Here is a 17,784-nt window from a genome sequence, read left to right as displayed (position 1 = left end):
GCGTCAGTGTTCCTTGAAGCTGCAGCTTTTCTGACAGAGATTTGTCTCTCAATCCGATCACAATCCTGTCTCGGATGTATTCATCTTTTAACTCGCCAAAATCACAATGTTCTGAAAGCTCAAAGTCCTCTTACGAATGCCTCTACTGTCTCTCCATCCCGCTGACACCACTGATGAAAGCGCGCACGTTCGTATATCACGTTTCTTTGGGGAATGAACTGCTCGTCAAACTTCTGAATCACTTCATAGTTATCTCTGTCATCGTCGTTATCAAACGTAAATAATTTGAATATATTCTCTGCATCCTTCCCCATGGAATAAATGAGCACTGACCTGCACATCGCCATCCTCCAGTGATAATTTGGTGGCTGTTCTGTAACTCATGAATCTCTGTTTCCATTCTGGCCATTCGCTCGGCCTTTCAAACGGGAAAGATTTTGGCGGCGAAAATTTGAGGATATTCTCGACTGTGCAGCTCTTCACTTTAATGGCAATAAAGTAACGGTCTGTCAGTGTCCACTGAGCTAAAATCCCACTTCTGACATCATGTCATGAACCACGCTAGACTTCAATGCTGGTTTCGATATCCTTTACTGAACTGTTTCCTATACGTACACATGCATACATGATAACCAATAAGAAAGCTTGTTACAAACCCAAGTGCTATTTATCACAGCACTTATTGCAAAGCAGTAGTAATTTGATGATTAAACTATCTTTATTATCCCTAGCGCTACCAAATCTGCTTCTGGTGTCACATCTAAAGAAATTGTGAGAATTGTTTCACTTTTATGTTCACATTTCCCAGCTTTTTTACAAGTTACTAAAAATGAACCATTTTCCTTTTATTTCAGAGTTGATTAAAGAAAAAGAGAAGAATGAAGAATCAAGTGAAGTTGAGGAGAATAATTATGTCGAAACTGGAGAAAAACCTTTGAGTTGCTCTCAAACCAAAAAGAAAAAAATAAAGAAGGGAAGCGCCAAGAAATCTTTCACCTGCACTCAGTGTGGAAAGAGTGTCACACGCAAAAGAAGTCTTGAGCTTCACATGAGACTTCATACTGGAGAGAAACCGTTCACTTGTGATCGGTGTGGGAAGAGTTTCTCACAATCATCATACCTTAAGAGACACATGAACGTCCACACTGCTGAAGAAAAGCCGTATAAGTGTTCACACTGCGACAAGAGATTCAGTTGTTCAGCACATCTGAAAACACATGAGAAGATCCACACTGGAGTAAAACCGTATGAGTGTTCACACTGTGACAAGAGATTCAGTTCTTCAGCACATCTGAAAACACATGAGATGATCCACACTGGAGAGAAGCCCTTTAAGTGTTCACACTGTGACAAGAGATTCATTAAGTCAGGGCACCTGAAAATACACCAGATGATCCACACTGGAGAGAAACCTTATAAGTGTTCACACTGTGACAAGAGATTCAATCAGTCATCATATCTGAAAACACATGAGCGGATCCACACTGGAGAGAAACCGTATCACTGTGAAGGATGTGAAAGACGTTTCACTGATTTCTCTGCTCTACACAGACATAAAAAATCATTTCACATATATGGGGAAAATTTTGTATCTTATCAGTGTCCTATCTAGACATATCAAGTGTTTTGGGCAACAGGTTCTCACTCCCAACTCATCGTATATTTACGTTTGGTCAGGACCCCTTTGCCGTCACATTTTGAGGCACTGCTTTAAATAACAAACCCTTGGCGTCAATAAGCTGATGCGAAAGGCACTGGGAATTTTATCATCATGATTAAATGATATATTGGGTAATAATACTGCCATTATTGCTTATGTATTGGGGTGTGATTTTTTCGATGCAAACAGTCACAACAGTTTTATTTAATATTACATTATTTACACATTTACGAGCCATAACCCCTGCCCCTAAACATAAGCATTTGGCAATAAAACACAGATATAACAGGCAGATACAACTACAGTCACAATTTATTAAAAAATATGAATATTCCAAGTCTTCCGAGGCAAAATGACTGATTTGTGAAAGGAACAGGCTCGCCGTCTTCTTCCGCCTTAAAGCTCGTTCTGTTTGCTGCTTGAATTCAAAAAATGCCGCCAGACAGAAGAAGCCTTAAGTCAGCCTTGGATGTGTGGCTCTTGTGTGTCTTGTGACCGATTGCGTCATGCTGTTCTGAAATGCCATTGGCTCTTTTTGCCATTTTTGCAGTGGACATGCATTTATTTCATAAATAAAAACAAAACATGAAGTGTCTAAAATGCACGTGCACAGTTCAGCTGAATGATGTTTACTTTAACAGTATGCTGTGCACAAAATTAGCAAACTATACAATGAAACAAAATAAACAGAACTTCAACAACAACACTGATATAAGAGCTTGTGGCGTAGCTGTCAATCAGAAGCGCTCTGGGCCAGTTATCATTGGCTGATAGAAATATTGGTAACACTTTACAATAAGGTTCATTAATTAAACATTAACTAATGTATTAACTAACGTGAACTAACCATGAGAAATACATTTGTTACTGTATTTACTAATCTTTATTAACATTAGATAACGGAAATACAGTTGTTCATTGTTTGTTCATGTTAGTTCACACTACATTAACTAATGTTAACAAAATTTTAATAATGTATTAGTAAATGTTGAAATTAACATTAACACAGATTAATAAATGCTGTATAAGTGCAGTTCATTATTAGTTCATGTTAACTAATGTGGTTAACTAATGTTAACTAATGAACCTTATTGTAAAGTGTTACCGAAATATTATAGCATTTATTTAAGATGTAAATAAGATCAAGATCCTCAGTCACATCATGATCTATTCTGTCATGCAGCGCTCAAAATTGTGGACAACATGAGCCAGTTCCCCCGTAATATAACTTCTGAATCTTTTTTGAACTGGTATTTATTATGGTTTTGGTGGGTTCGTCTATCCGAACAAATCTTTTCGTGGAAACGAATCAGACTTATAATAACTATTAGCGAGCAAGAGGCAAATTAATGGGTGCTTCTCAAACAGAAGACTGCATCCTTAAACTATGTAATGACTCGTTTACATTCAGTTTATTTTTGTCAGTCGATGTTCAGCGACGTTTGATCACTAGCAGCCTTCTGGGACGCAACCGTTTTGTTGAACTGAAAACGGCTCTGAATAAGGAGTTGATTCCCCTTGATGGGGTCGATTCAAAATGTTGGAATCTACTCTAGATTCCCAATGCCTCGGAATTCATAAAAAAAAAAAAAATATATATATATATATATATATATATATATATATATATATATTCCTCAATTCTAAGGACTAATTTTCAGCGATTAAAACATTGTTTTACTTTCTTCTTCGCATAAAGATATTGTATGGCTTCAGAAGATTTGGAATGCAACACGACTTGTTTGTAATGCTTTTATGCTGGTTGTTCATGGCCAGTTTTTACAATAAATACCTGTGACTGTACTTATATTTGTTTTATATTGTTCAGAAGTGTCTAGGTTTAGGGTAGGGGTGGGTTTAAAATGCAACTCCAAGGGGGTCCTGACCAAGCGTTTATATGTGTCGACTTGGGAGTGAGAACCTGTTGTTTTGGGAATCTAAAACCACTTTTTGTTGAAACCGGGTCCTAGAATTGATAGATTTTAAAGTTTAACATCTTGTGTACACAGATATTTCTTGAGACAATGCCGTGTTTATGGAAAAAAGATTGGATGGGAAAAGCTCTGGCTTTGTGTGAATGAGCCTTATGTAGATCCTCTTCAGATCCAGCACTTTCAGAGCTGATGCTGTTCCCTTAACAAATGTGAGACAATAATTAATAAAGCTATACAAATGTAATCTGGATAAATCTGTTCTAAGCAGTCATTACAAGTTGCATGGCAAAGAAACATTAACTAGTTTTCACAGTTTTTACATCTTCAAAACCACCCGATTCAATTGGAAGATTCAGATCAACACAAAGACTACTGTATTTGTCACTTGTAGTTTGCTTACTCTTTCATGAAGGAAAATACAAGATGTTCACAAACTGTTCTTGTTCAGGAAGCTGAAGAAGATGCTGTAACACTTTTTAAGAGAGACTCAAATGCATTTTAATTTTTTTCTTCATTGTTATTTTTAAAACTAGTTATTATTCAGTGATTATATTTAGAAAAACACAGATGCAGGTTATAATGTCAATCAGCTTTGTAATTGATTCTTCTGTGCTTCTCTTGTAAGTATGAATGGATACCTGAACCTGGTATTAAACAAGCTTTTTTTTTTACTTTTTTGTTTTTTTAATTACTGAAGACTGTAGTATTGATAAGCTCTAATGTTAACCTTTCTTCTTTTGCTGCTGCAAAATGAAGGGAATACAATTACAATTTCTTATTGGTAAATCAATATTATCAAGCTAACTGTATCTTGCCAACTGACTTAAAGTCGTAATTATGAGAAAAAAAAGTCCAAATTACGACTTATAAAGTCAAAACTACGTGATAAAAAATCAAAACTGTGACTGAAGTCATAATCAGAGGTGGGACCAAGTCATTGTTTTGCAAGTCACAAGTTAGTCTCGAGTCTTTGCATTCAAGTCTCAAGTCAAGTCCCGAGTCAAGCCAAACAAGTCCCAAGTCAAGTCCCAAGTCAAGACGAGCAAGTACAAGTCGAGTTGCAAGTCCTCAACTTAAAGCTTCAAGTCCTAAACAAGTCACTAGTGTTGTTTGCCCAAATTAGTGTCTCTGTAATAATTACTACAGTAAATTTAAAGTCAATAATAGTCTATAGTAGGTATAATTATAAAATATAGACTATAATAATTAGTGACGTTTTATTGAGGAATTTATCATTGTTTGTGATCAAATATAGGCCTAATTGAATTAATAATTTATTTTAAGTCCACTGTTTCATTTGTTAAATATTCAGTGACTTTAATAAATCAATTGAGTCAAATAAAATATATAAGTATAATACAAATATATATAAATGTATGAAAGGTTTAGCCAATTATTAGGCTACTGTTGTTTCTTCTTATAATTATTATTATAAGTGGTTTATAGTGTCAAAGGGGCCGTTCATGTCACGTCTTTTGCGCGCTAAAGTTCAAATTTCAAATGTAGACGCGCGGTAAGCGCGCTCTTTATGGAAGCGACACGTTCGCGACCATAGATATACTGTACGCGATGCGCTCGTTTTTTTCCAGGCGCGTCCGCGCCGCATAGAGATAAAAACATCTCACCACAGGTCTTGTGACAAGAACCAACCAAACAGCTTTATCCTTTTCCTTAATAACATTGAAAGCACTGCCAAGTTGGAGAAACAGCTTATCATACGCCTTATTCAACCCGCTGCCATTTTGAATCGAAAACGAGGCTGTGAGAGATAGCAGTCCAGCAGCGCCCACTGTGGCGCATTGTTGCGTACCGGTGTTGTGTAATATTCAGTTCCCGTGAAAAACTGTTCCAATGGGCGGTGTTATCGTGAATATTCAAAGGAGTTCGGCGGTGGGCGTGGCTTCGTGGGCTACGAACAATCGAATGGAATGGAGTGCGTTACTGTTCTTCACTTCTGGTTTGATAAATTATTTTGTTGAGGTTATAAAGCCGAGTGTTCATAAGTCCCGTTTAGATTTACAGCTGTTTTATGTTATTCACATAAAAGGCAAAAATGCTTTTTGTTTTGTATGTGCTTTCATCAGAAAGCTTTATCATGGCCATATAATGTTTTTTTTTCTTTTTTGCGGTGTGGCTAACGTGAATAAAAACAGCAAGCACAGCATGAATCGAAGACATTTCTGTTGTTCCTCATTTTTTTTTTTTTTTTTTTGTCGTTTATTTAAAAGCTGTGTCAGTAGTTGCAGTGTATTTTGCTTTTCATAACTGACTGATAGCAATTAAACTTAAATGTCGTTAGATGCATGTTCAAATAAAGATTGTTTAATGCACTCTGGTGTTTTGTGTTGCCTTTTTTTTTTTTTTTTTTTTTTTTTGTCAAGAGCCTTGCAACAATTAAAAAAATAATAATAATTTGCAGATGAGAGACTATGTTTATGGAGCATTTAAGAGAAGAGAAATGTATTGCCCGTAAAAGGCTGTGCCTCTAGTACTTAAACACGAAAAGTCAACTTTTGCAATGTTATTCATCATAAATACTTGCAGCGGTGCATTACACATAGTAGGTATTATCACAATGCATGTTCTCTCTGGATGCACAAATACAAGACATTACAAAATAAATAAAAGAAATATAGATGACACTGCTAGCACATGTCTCCATGTTTTTGTATGTTTACAAAAATTTACAAACATGTACACAAGTATGTTTAAAGCAAGTTGGAAAATATAAAAATGTGAAAGGTGGTTATAGCAATGAAAAACAACTGCCCAAACTAAAATATAGATATATATAATACTGTGTTACGCAACTTATTCCTTATCCATCCTCTGGAACCTCTGTAATGGCAGTGTCAGTTCAATGAAAAGGGTAAAAACAAAATTCCTTTATTCAAATGGATATTTATTGCTATATTAGAACTAGTAAAATGGCATTTTTTAGGTGTTACAGTATTCCATGAATCTTCATTGTGGCTGGATCCAGAAGAATATGATATGGTGATTGGTTCGATTAATAAGAACTACTGGACACACATGGTCTGTTTCTTTCAAATCTCACCCTTCTATAAACTAAAGTGATTTTAAATTTAAAGCAAGATTAAATCAAGATTTAACTATTTATTTTGCAGGTGATATATCCGAAAGAATGGAGAATTTTATACCTGAAATCCCTTGGTGAAACCACTCAAAAAGAAGCTTGGGGTAAAAAGGTTATAAGGTCAGAACAAACATATGCCATTCATGTCCCCATTTATCAATTGTTTGTCTGTTTTTATTAACATTTCAAAAGCTTCTGTAAAGCAACTTTATGGCCACAAAAGGAATGGATGGGGAGTGGGAATGTGGCACTTTACCACACAGCCTCCAACAGGATGGCACTTCATGTGGTATTTTTGTATGTAAACTAGGTGCTTTTCTAAATGCACACTTACTGATTTAAATTTTTAAAAGTATTGAGGGTTTAATGAGTTCTTCTGGTAGTTTGCAGAAGCAATTCTAATAGGCTGCAATTTGGAGTTTGAAACCACAGCTGCCCGTGTTGAGATGTTTCGCAAAGAAATGGCCCTGTGTCGGCTACAAGAATGTGGTGTGTGTGTGTGTGCGTCTGTCTGTCTGTCTCATCCACACAAGATACACAGGACTCTTGGGTTTGTCAATCAGCAATTGCTCTTTGAATGTTCTTTGAATGTTGCCGTAAAGAACATGCTTCTCTCTGCCTTTCCACCTTACCTCAGGATGCCCATATAATCCCCAGCTCCAGTTGTATGCCAACCTCTCACAGAGACCGTGGAGATGTGACACCCATCCCGAGGAAACCTGTGACTGACAGATGCATAAGTTCTGGTTCTGGGTGTACTCCATGTATTTATTTATTTTTTCTCATAGTTTTGCTCTTTTTTTCTTCATGTAAAGCTGCTTTAAAACAACACAGGATAGCAAAGTGCTATGTAATTACATTTGAATAGAATGTAATTTCTTGTAATGTCTAGGCATTCTGTGTAATGCATTGCTGCAAGTATTTATGCATGAGTAAAATTGTAAAAGTTAACTTTTCATGTGTTTAAGTACTAGAGGCACATGCTTTTATGGGAAGTAAATTTAAAATAACTTTGTTTTCGTTCTCTTCTCTTAAATGCTCCATAAACAACATCTCTTATTTGCAAAGTTTGAATTGTTGCAAGGCACTTGACCAAAAAAAAAAAAAGGAAAAAGGCAACACAAAACAACACCTGAGTACATTAAATAATCTTTATTTGAACATGCATCTAACGACATTTGAGTTTAATTGCTATCAGTCAGTTATGAAAAGCGAAATACACAGCAACTACTGACACAGCTTTTAAATAAACGACAAAACAACAACAACAAAAACAATGAGGAACAACAGAAATGTCTTCGATTCATGCTGTGCTTGGTGTTTGTTATTCACGTTAGGCACACCGCAAAAAACATTGTCATATGGCCATGATAAAGCGTTCTGATGAAAGCACATACAAAACATTTTAGCCTTTTATGTGAATAACATAAACAGCGGTGAATCTAAACGGGACTTATGAACACTCGGCTTTATAAACTTAACAAAATAATTTATCAAACCAGAAGTGAAGAACAGAGAACGCACTCCATTCCATTAGATTGTTCGTAGCCCACAAAGCCACGCCCACCACCGAGCTTTCTTTGAATATTCACGATAACACCGCCCATTGGAACAGTTTTTCACGGGAACTGAATATTACACAACACCGGGATGTAGATCGTATAGCCGTAAAATAATAGATCATTTCACATTTTTCCACAGGACAAAGCGCTCCAGAAAACGTGGACTGATCGACAGGACATATAACCTAACTTTCAGGTAACAATATTGCATTTATTTAAGAAAATGACTGTGGAAACTAGCCGGTTGGCTAATTGCTAATTTATAATGCGAGCATGTTTATCTTCCTTTAAACGTTTACGCAGAGCTAACATGTGATGTATTACTACAACAACTAAACTAAATAGATTACAAAGAACACACGAGTGCTCAACATTTTACTCAGGATTGTTTTTCAAAAACACTGACTGGAATTAGGACGCTTAAGGAGGGTTCAGCTCCGTCTGTGTTTACCTGGACTCAAAGACCTCACGAAAAGAAAACCTTGCGATTGTAAATGAAAAAGATATTCTTTTTAAATGATGTTTTAAAGATCAACATCTTTAATAGTTTGTGTTAAGAGCCTGCAGTTAGATCGTAAGCCTCTTTCAGACAACATGTTAAGTCATACAAAAAACAGTGGGTTGAAAGTTTATTTTTATGCAAAGAGATCAAAAGATAACAATTATTTATTAGTTTGCCATGTAGTGTTTGATGTCAACCCCTTTTAAAATCGCTAAATGATATTCAGAACATTATTTTTTTGTTTCTGTCTTGCTTTAGACAAGGAAAATGTCATGTTTATCGTAATTTCATAATAAAGGTCGGGAAGACGCTTATGACCTAGCTGCAGGCTCTTAACACAAACCATTAAGCATTTTAATCTATATAACATCATTTGAAAAACTCTATGTAAGCGTTTAAAGGAAGATAAACATGCTCCCATTAGAAATTAGCAGTCTTTCCACAGTCATTTTCTCAAAAAAAAAAATGCAATATTGTTACCTGAAAGTTAGGTTATTTGTCCTGTCGATCAATCCACGTCTTCTGGAGCTCTTTGTCCTGTGGAAAAATGTGAAATGACCTATTATTTTACGGATATACGATCTACATCCCGGTACGCAACAACGCGCCACAGTGGGCGCTGCTGGACTGCTATCCCTCACAGCCTCGTTTTCGATTCAAAATGGCAGCGGGCTGAATAAGGCGTATAGCTGTACAGGAATAACCATTTTAAAATAAATTTAATAGAGCTACTGCAAGCGATTTTTAATTTTGGAAATCTATTCATCCTTCACTAAAACTTCCGCCTCTTCATGGAGAGCGGGTCATGGTTGCTAAAGCCCGGCTCACAGGAGTTTTAGCCCGATTTTGCCGCGATTTTCCCCTCCCAAACGCGGTGTTTTATGAATATAAATTATAACGTGTGTGTTAGGCCTATATATAGATAAAATACATGACACAAAATAAATGAGGCTCAAACATTATTAACAAACGTGCGTGTTTATTTTAGCACTTCAGTCAGTGAACAAGAAGCCAAAAAATGCAAAAATAAATCAAAGAAATAATATATTTAAATAATAAATTAGCCTAAATAACAATGTTAAATAGGCTATTAAACAAGCATTCGTTGCAAAAATGTCGGACGTCTCATCTACTGGCCCGAGTCCGACTGGAACCTGTCTTTTTTTCTCTTTCTCTTCCCCATTACTGCTGTTTTTAATAGCAAAGTGGTTCCATTTATTTTCGTTTCTTTAGTTTATGAAGTTAATTTAGAGATATTTTTGGAACACTTTTTGTTTGTTAAATTCAAGTTTTTTTTTTTTTTTTTGTTTTTTTTTTTACAACAAGTAACAAATTGCGATCAGCGGTCCCTCCGGCATGATTATCCTAATAATCAGAATCAGAATGAGCTTTTTTGCCAGGTATGTTTGCACATACTAGGAATTTGTTTTTGTGACAGAGCTCCACAGTGCGAATGACAGTGACAAGACGATACATATTATAAAAAGAACAATATACAAGTATACAAGACAGACAATGTGCAAAAATAGCAAAGACATTTGAATGGAATTAAGTATGTGCTTTAAATAAATAACGGAAAAATTAATAAAGAGTGTATAGTGCTGTATAATAGTGGGATGCACCACGAATTTCAAATATTGTAGTGTATGCATGTTTAGGATTTCAGGTAAGATAATCTGCTAAGATTCTTCGTATGTGTGCGCTGCAACCAGATTTCATATTCGGTTAGGATTTTAAAACTCCTGTAGTGAGAGCTGGTGTTCTAACATTTCATCATACCTATCCTGACGCCAGTCACGCCACAGGAGCGCAAGCTGCAAGGTTTGGAAAGAAAGAAAGCGGCGCGCCTAGCGTTTTGCACGTGTTTTTAGGCTCGACATGTGAGTGGCCCCTAAAAAACATTAAATATCCTTAACATTATGTGGATAAAAACATTACAAGCGCTCACTTAGCGAGTCCCTCTCTGGCTCAGTGCCAAATGCTGCGCTAATCATACATTCGCTTCAGCCGATATTGATCAGAACTCTCCGAAGTTTTTCTTTAGAAGACTTGCCGAGTCACAGGGTTCAAGTCCAAGCCAAGTCTCGAGTCATTGCTGTCAAAGTCTAAGTCGAGTCGCAAGTCATCTTTGATTATGTCAAGTCAAGTCACAAGTCATCAAATTTGTGACTCGAGTCCGAGTCGAGTCCACAACTCTGGTCATAATTATGAGATAAAAAGTCGAAATTATGACTTAAACACATTGGTGATAGGATAGTGGTCTAATGTCTTCAAAAGTCGAAATTATTAGGCGAAACTCATAATTACAAGATGTCGAAATTATGACTTACTAAGTCAAAATTATGTTGTTTGTACAGTTTGGAGGACCAAGTTCAGTACACACCTATTAATAAGTTTGGGGGTGGCTTAATGGAAAAAAAGAGTGAAATGAATGAAAATGCAAAAGTAAATATTTCCCGTATTATTTCCCTCCTTTCCACACTTCATACTCCAGTCCAGCGGGTGGCGCTAAACACATGCGTTTGTTTACTAAACACCTTAAATCTCAGAGGAAGAATATTAGTTTCACCGTGCTCTCTGTTGTTTTGTCGTGATGCTGTTTTAATACAAACCGTTAGAAATTTAGTTTCTGTTAACAGAAAAATACAGTTTTGAATCAGCTCCGTAAGCCTCACTGACTAAGTTTTGAAGCAAACGGACATATCTGAAGGTATATAAGCTGAACTGAGATCTGCTGTTGTGAAGATGGTGTTTGTTAAAGAGGAGGACATGAGTGAACCAGAAACCTGGAGAATAAAACAAGAGGAACCAGAAACCTGGGGAATAAAACAAGAGGAACCAGAAACCTCGGGAATAAAAGAGGAACCAGAAACCTCGGGAATAAAAGACGAACCAGAAACCAACAGAATAAAGGACGAGGAACCAGAAACCTGGATAAAACACGAGGAACCAGAAACCTGGATAATAAAACAAGAGGAACTAGAAACCAACAGAATAAAGGACGAGGAACCAGAAACCTGGATAAAACACGAGGAAGACGGAGGTTGGTCTTTAGTCTTCTTAATGACTGTTTGTGGTACACAATTAAGCTTTGAACTTCTTTTTGAGAAAATAACGTTTATGCATGGTTGGTGAAAAACCAAAAATTTAGGTCACTAAAATAGGGTCATAAAACACATACAGAACATTTGTTTACTTTTGAAAACTGGATTTGGTAGACTAGAGTTCTTTTGAGGGCTGCTCGATTATGGCAAAAATCATAATCACCATTATTTTGGTCATTATTATTTAGCAGGATTATGAGTGGGCCATATGTCCAAAACGTTATATGAGTGATTTATTTAAAGGTAGTAATATTTACCAATTATATATGTTCTATACAATCATCTACATGTTATAGACCAGTGAAATTGTACAATTCCCAGTACCGCAGCAGAAAAAAAACAGACAGTTGTTGAAAATAATTTAACCGTTACCGGACCCAAAAACAAATAGATGTTGAAAATAATTAAACAGTAAAAAAAAAAAAAAAAAGGAAAGCAAAGAATAAAAATATACAATTGAAATAAATTTTAAATTATATTTGTTATGCCAGTGTAAAGCTCTACAGTATGGAAGCCTGTTTCCCCCAGGTCAGAAAAAAAAATGCCTTAAAAAGTCTAAAAGTAGGAGGACCAAGTTCATTACACACCTTATTAATAAATTGGGGGTGGCTTAATGTGTGTGTGTGTGTGTGTGTGTGTGTGTGTGTGTGTGTGTGTGTGTGTGTGTGTGTGTGTGTGTAGTTGAATGAACAGTTTAAAGACTCAAAGACAGTCTCTTGCCTCATCTTGTGGAGTAAGAATGAAACTGCACTGACTGACAGCTCGTCTATATATAAAAGAGCACATGCAGTTTTTTATTTGTATCTCTTATTCTGCTGTATTGCTATCTAGGGATGCACCGATCCGAATCGGCCGATCACTTGCGCGTTTTGTCAGTAAAGCCGGTTCTGTAATCAGCGGAAAATGCCATCAGGTGCGTGATTTCACGTTGAGGCGTATATACTACACACAGCCGTTGTTTACTGACGAGCTGCGCACATTCACACTGATAATAAACATTGATTTGCGCAGCTCGTCGGTAAACAACGGCTGTGTGTAGTACATACGGCTCAACGTGAAATCACGCACCTGATGGCATTTACCGCTGATTACAGAACCGGCTTTACTTACAAAACGCGCAAGTGATGGCTGATTCGGATCGGTGCATCCCTATTGCTATCTTTAAATTAATCACTAATTTAATCGTGATCACAATATTGACTAAAATAATCGTGATTATGATTTTTGCCAAAATCGTGCATTTATGTGTATTTGTCTTTTTTTTTCTTTTCCTCATTTTACTTTTCATGATAAATTTAAAATTAGGGCTTAGCCATATGGCCAGAAATATTACGATGATGTTTTTGTTTTTTGTTTTTTTTAATGTCATACTATACCAGTATTTATCAAAATATTAATTTATCATTAATATGGAAGATGTTTTCCACGTGATTGTTAGACCATGAGAATGAATGTATAACTGAATGATTAACTGAACTGAATTAAATTAAAATTAAATTAAATGTATAGCCTGTACCAAACATTAAAGTCTTTTAAGTTACATTTTAATTTAGAGCCTTTTAATTTGTATTTTTCCCTAAAATCTGTTTTCCTTTTTTTTATAGAAATGTGTCACTTTTTTATTTATTTAATGGATTCATAAATGTTTAACATTCTTGAAATATAGGACAATAGCCTATATAACAATAACAAACTTTTTTTTTCTCACATAAGACGCTGCACGACAAAACCTTGTGTTTAATATAAAAACATGGATGGTGAAAAAAAACCATCTTGAATGATATTCCTTAAAAATAACAGTAATACTACTTTGAGAAGTAAATTATAGTAATATATTTCTGCTGTTTATTCCATGTATAATGCACTTTAGAAAAAAAATATCTATTTTCATTTTGATTTGTCTATAGACAAACTTTAGACGGCCCCTGTACATTATAAAAGTAGCCCAAAAACGTTTGCAGTTTTTCCCGCTTCTGCATTTTCAAAATAGCCCAGTTGTGCGGGAAAAGCTTTTTGTTTGCTGATTGGCTGCTGTTGGTTTGAATGCCACATTTCTAAAGGGTTTGTTCAAAACTCACAAATATAGCTTATGTATATCCAACGGCAAAATAACGTTCAGAAATGGAAGAACAAACTAAAATCTCGTCTGTAAATATGTCGCTGTGGATATGTATAACGTGTAGCCTATATCAGCATCGCAACAACAATAAAGCTGTAGCAATAATAATAAAAAAAAACACACTTAAAAACTGTAAATGAATGTAAATGAATCCAGTTAAAAGTACTTAACTGTCCTTTTTGATTAATTCAATGTATCCTTTAATTAAAGTAATTTATAAAAAAAAAAAAATTATAATAACGCCTATACATTTGAATTACTGTAAATGTAATAACAGTCCTTATTGTAAAAACACAAAATAATAATAATCAACTTTAATATTCAGTGAGGACTATTAGACTACGTTTTATTTGGTGAGGGACCTGAATAATGGGTAGGGGGCTCTGGCACAAAAAAGGTTGAGAACCACTGTTGTATTACCAAAATATAAACACGATATATTATTAGTAACTTATTGCAAAACAGTAGTGATTTGATGATTAAACTGTCTTTATTATCCCTAGCGCTACCAAATCTGCTTCTGGTGTCACATCTAAAGAAGTTGTGAGAATTGTATCACTTTTATGTTCACACTTCTCAGCTTTTTACAAGTTACTAAAAATGAACCATTTTCCTTTTATTTCAGAGTTGATTAAAGAAAAAGAGAAGAATGAAGAGTCAAGTGAAGTTGATGAGAATAATTATGTCGAAACTGGAGAAAAACCTTTGAGTTGCTCTCAAACCAAAGAGAAAAAAATAAAGAAAGGAAGCGCCAAGAAATCTTTCACCTGCACTCAGTGTGGAAAGAGTGTCACACTCAAAAGAAGTCTTGAGCGTCACATGAAACTTCATACTGGAGGGAAGCCGTTCACTTGTGATCAGTGTGGGAAGAGTTTCTCACAATCATCGTACCTTAAGAGACACATGAACGTCCACACTGCTGCAGAAAAAACATATAAGTGTTCACACTGCGACAAGAGATTGAGTCGGTTAGCATATCTGAAAACACATGAGATGATCCACACTGGAGTAAAACCGTATAAGTGTTCACACTGTGACAAGAGATTCAGTTCTTCAGCACATCTGAAAACACATGAGATGATCCACACTGGAGTAAAACCATATAAGTGTTCACACTGTGACAAGGGATTCATTAGGTCAGGGCACCTGAAAATACACCAGATGATCCACACTGGAGAAAAACCTTATAAGTGTTCACACTGTGACAAGGGATTCATTAGGTCAGGGCACCTGAAAATACACCAGATGATCCACACTGGAGAGAAACCTTATAAGTGTTCACACTGTAACAAGAGTTTCAATCAGTCATCATATCTGAAAACACATGAAAGGATCCACACTGGAGAGAAACCGTATCACTGTGAAGGATGTGAGAGACGTTTCACTGATTTCTCTGCTCTACACAGACATAAAAAATCATTTCACATATATGGGGAAAATTTTGTATCTTATCAGTGTCCTATCTAGACATATTCAGTGTTTTGGGCAACAGGTTCTCACTCCCAACTCATCGTATATTTACGTTTGGTCAGGACCCCTTTGCCGTCACATTTTGAGGCACTGCTTTAAATAACAAACCCTTGCCGTCAATAAGCTGATGCGAAAGGCACTGGGAATTTTATCATCATGATTAAATGATATATTGGGTAATAATACTGCCATTATTGATTATGTATTGGGGTGTGATTTTTTTGATGCAAACAGTCACAACAGTTTTATTTATATTACATTATTTACACATTTACGAGCCATAACCCCTGCCCCTAAACATAAGCATTTGGCAATAAAACACAGATATAACAGGCAGATACAACTACAGTCACAATTTATTTTAAAAAAATATGAACATTCCAAGTCTTCCGAGGCAAAATGACTGATTTGTGAAAGGAACAGGATCGCCGTCTTCTTCCGCCTTAAAGCTCGTTCTGTTTGCTGCTTGAATTAAAAAAATGCCGCCAGACAGAAGCTGCCTTAAGTCAGCCTTGGATGTGTGGCTCTTGTGTGTCTTGTGACCGATTGCGTCATGCTGTTCTGAAATGCCATTGGCTCTTTTTGCCATTTTTGCAGTGGACATGCATTTATTTCATAAATAAAAACAAAACATGAAGTGTCTAAAATGCACGTGCACAGTTCAGCTGAATGATGTTTACTTTAACAGTATGCTGTGCACAAAATTAGCAAACTATACAATGAAACAAAATAAACAGAACTTCAACAACAACAACACTGATATAAGAGCTTGTGGCATAGCTGTCAATCAGAAGCGCTCTGGGCCAGTTATCATTGGCTGATAGAAATATTATAGCATTTATTTAAGATGTAAATAAGATCAAGATCCTCAGTCACATCATGATCTATTCTGTCATGCAGCGCTCAAAATTGTGGACAACATGAGCCAGTTCCCCCGTAAAATAACTTCTGAATCTTTTTTTGAACTGGTTATTTATTATGGTTTTGGTGGGTTCGTCTATCCGAACGAATCTTTTCGTGGAAACGAATCAGACTTATAATAACTATTAGCGAGCAAGAGGCAAATTAATGGGTGCTTCTCAAACAGAAGACTGCATCCTTAAACTATGTAATGACTCGTTTACATTCAGTTTTATTTTTGTCAGTCGATGTTCAGCGACGTTTGATCACTAGCAGCCTTCTGGGACGCAACTGTTTTGTTGAACTGAAAACGGCTCTGAATAAGGAGTTGATTCCCCTTGATGGGATCGATTCAAAACGTTGGAATCTACTCTAGATTCCCAATGCCTCGGAATTCATAAATATATATATATATTCCTCAATTCTAAGGACTAATTTTCAGCGATTAAAACATTGTTTTACTCTCTTCTTCGCATAAAGATATCGTATGGCTTCAGAAGATTTGGAATGCAACACGACTTGTTTGTAATGCTTTTATGCTGCTTGTTCATGGCCAGTTTTTGCAATAAATACCTGTGACTGTACTTATATTTGTTTTATATTGTTCAGAAGTGTCTAGGTTTAGGGTAGGGGTGGGTTTAAAATGCAACTCCAAGGGGGTCCTGACCAAGCGTTTATATGTGACGACTTGGGAGTGAGAACCTGTTGTTTTGGGAATCTAAAACCACTTTTTGTTGAAACCGGGTCCTAGAATTGATAGATTTGAAAGTTTAACATCTTGTGTACACAGATATTTCTTGAGACAATGCCGTGTTTATGGAAAAACGATTGGATGGGAAAAGCTCTGGCTTTGTGTGAATGAGCCTTATGTAGATCATCTTCAGATCCGGCACTTTCAGATCTGATGCTGTTCCCTTAACCAACGTGAAACAATAATGAATAAAGCTATACAAATGTAATCTGGATAAATCTGTTCTAAGCAGTCATTACAAGTTGCATGGCAAAGAAACATTAACTAGTTTTCACAGTTTTTACATCTTCAAAACCAGCCGATTCAACTGGAAGATTCGGATCAACACAAAGATGGATTTCTTTCCTAACGAACAATATCAAAATGTTGTTTTTTTTTTTTTTTCTTGTATGTCATTTTGCTTCATGATATAAATGATATCAATGGTGTTTCCTTATGAGTCTCATATTATGTTCAATTGCATACAGTGGTCAACATTTGAAGTGGATCCAAAAAGTTGGTTTTGGTTGTAGATCAACTTTGATGAAAGGTTTTGATCCACTTCAAATGTTGACTACTGTATTTGTCACTTGTAGTTTGCTTACTCTTTCATGAAGGAAAATGCAAGACGTTCACAAACTGTTCTTGTTCAGGAAGCTGAAGAAGATGCTGTAACACTTTTTAAGAGAGACTCAAATGGATTTTA

At 35.9% G+C, this 17,784-nt stretch overlaps 1 protein-coding gene across 1 annotated transcript; it reads left to right on the top strand.

The window, feature by feature from the left end:
• The first annotated feature begins 829 nt into the window (after positions 1-829).
• On the top strand, positions 830-16,750 carry LOC141342314 (uncharacterized). Its single transcript, XM_073846780.1, has 2 exons — positions 830-1,511; positions 14,754-16,750. Exons 1-2 carry the CDS (start codon positions 830-832, stop codon positions 15,443-15,445), a joined length of 1,374 nt encoding a protein of 457 aa, XP_073702881.1. The 3' UTR covers positions 15,446-16,750.
• The last annotated feature ends 1,034 nt before the right edge of the window (positions 16,751-17,784 follow it).

The sequence above is a fragment of the Garra rufa genome, chromosome 1, assembly GCF_049309525.1.
Source record: "Garra rufa chromosome 1, GarRuf1.0, whole genome shotgun sequence".
NCBI lineage: Eukaryota > Metazoa > Chordata > Actinopteri > Cypriniformes > Cyprinidae > Garra > Garra rufa.
Note: the sequence above shows the minus strand (reverse complement) of the source record. Positions and strands in the feature narration are given on the sequence as shown.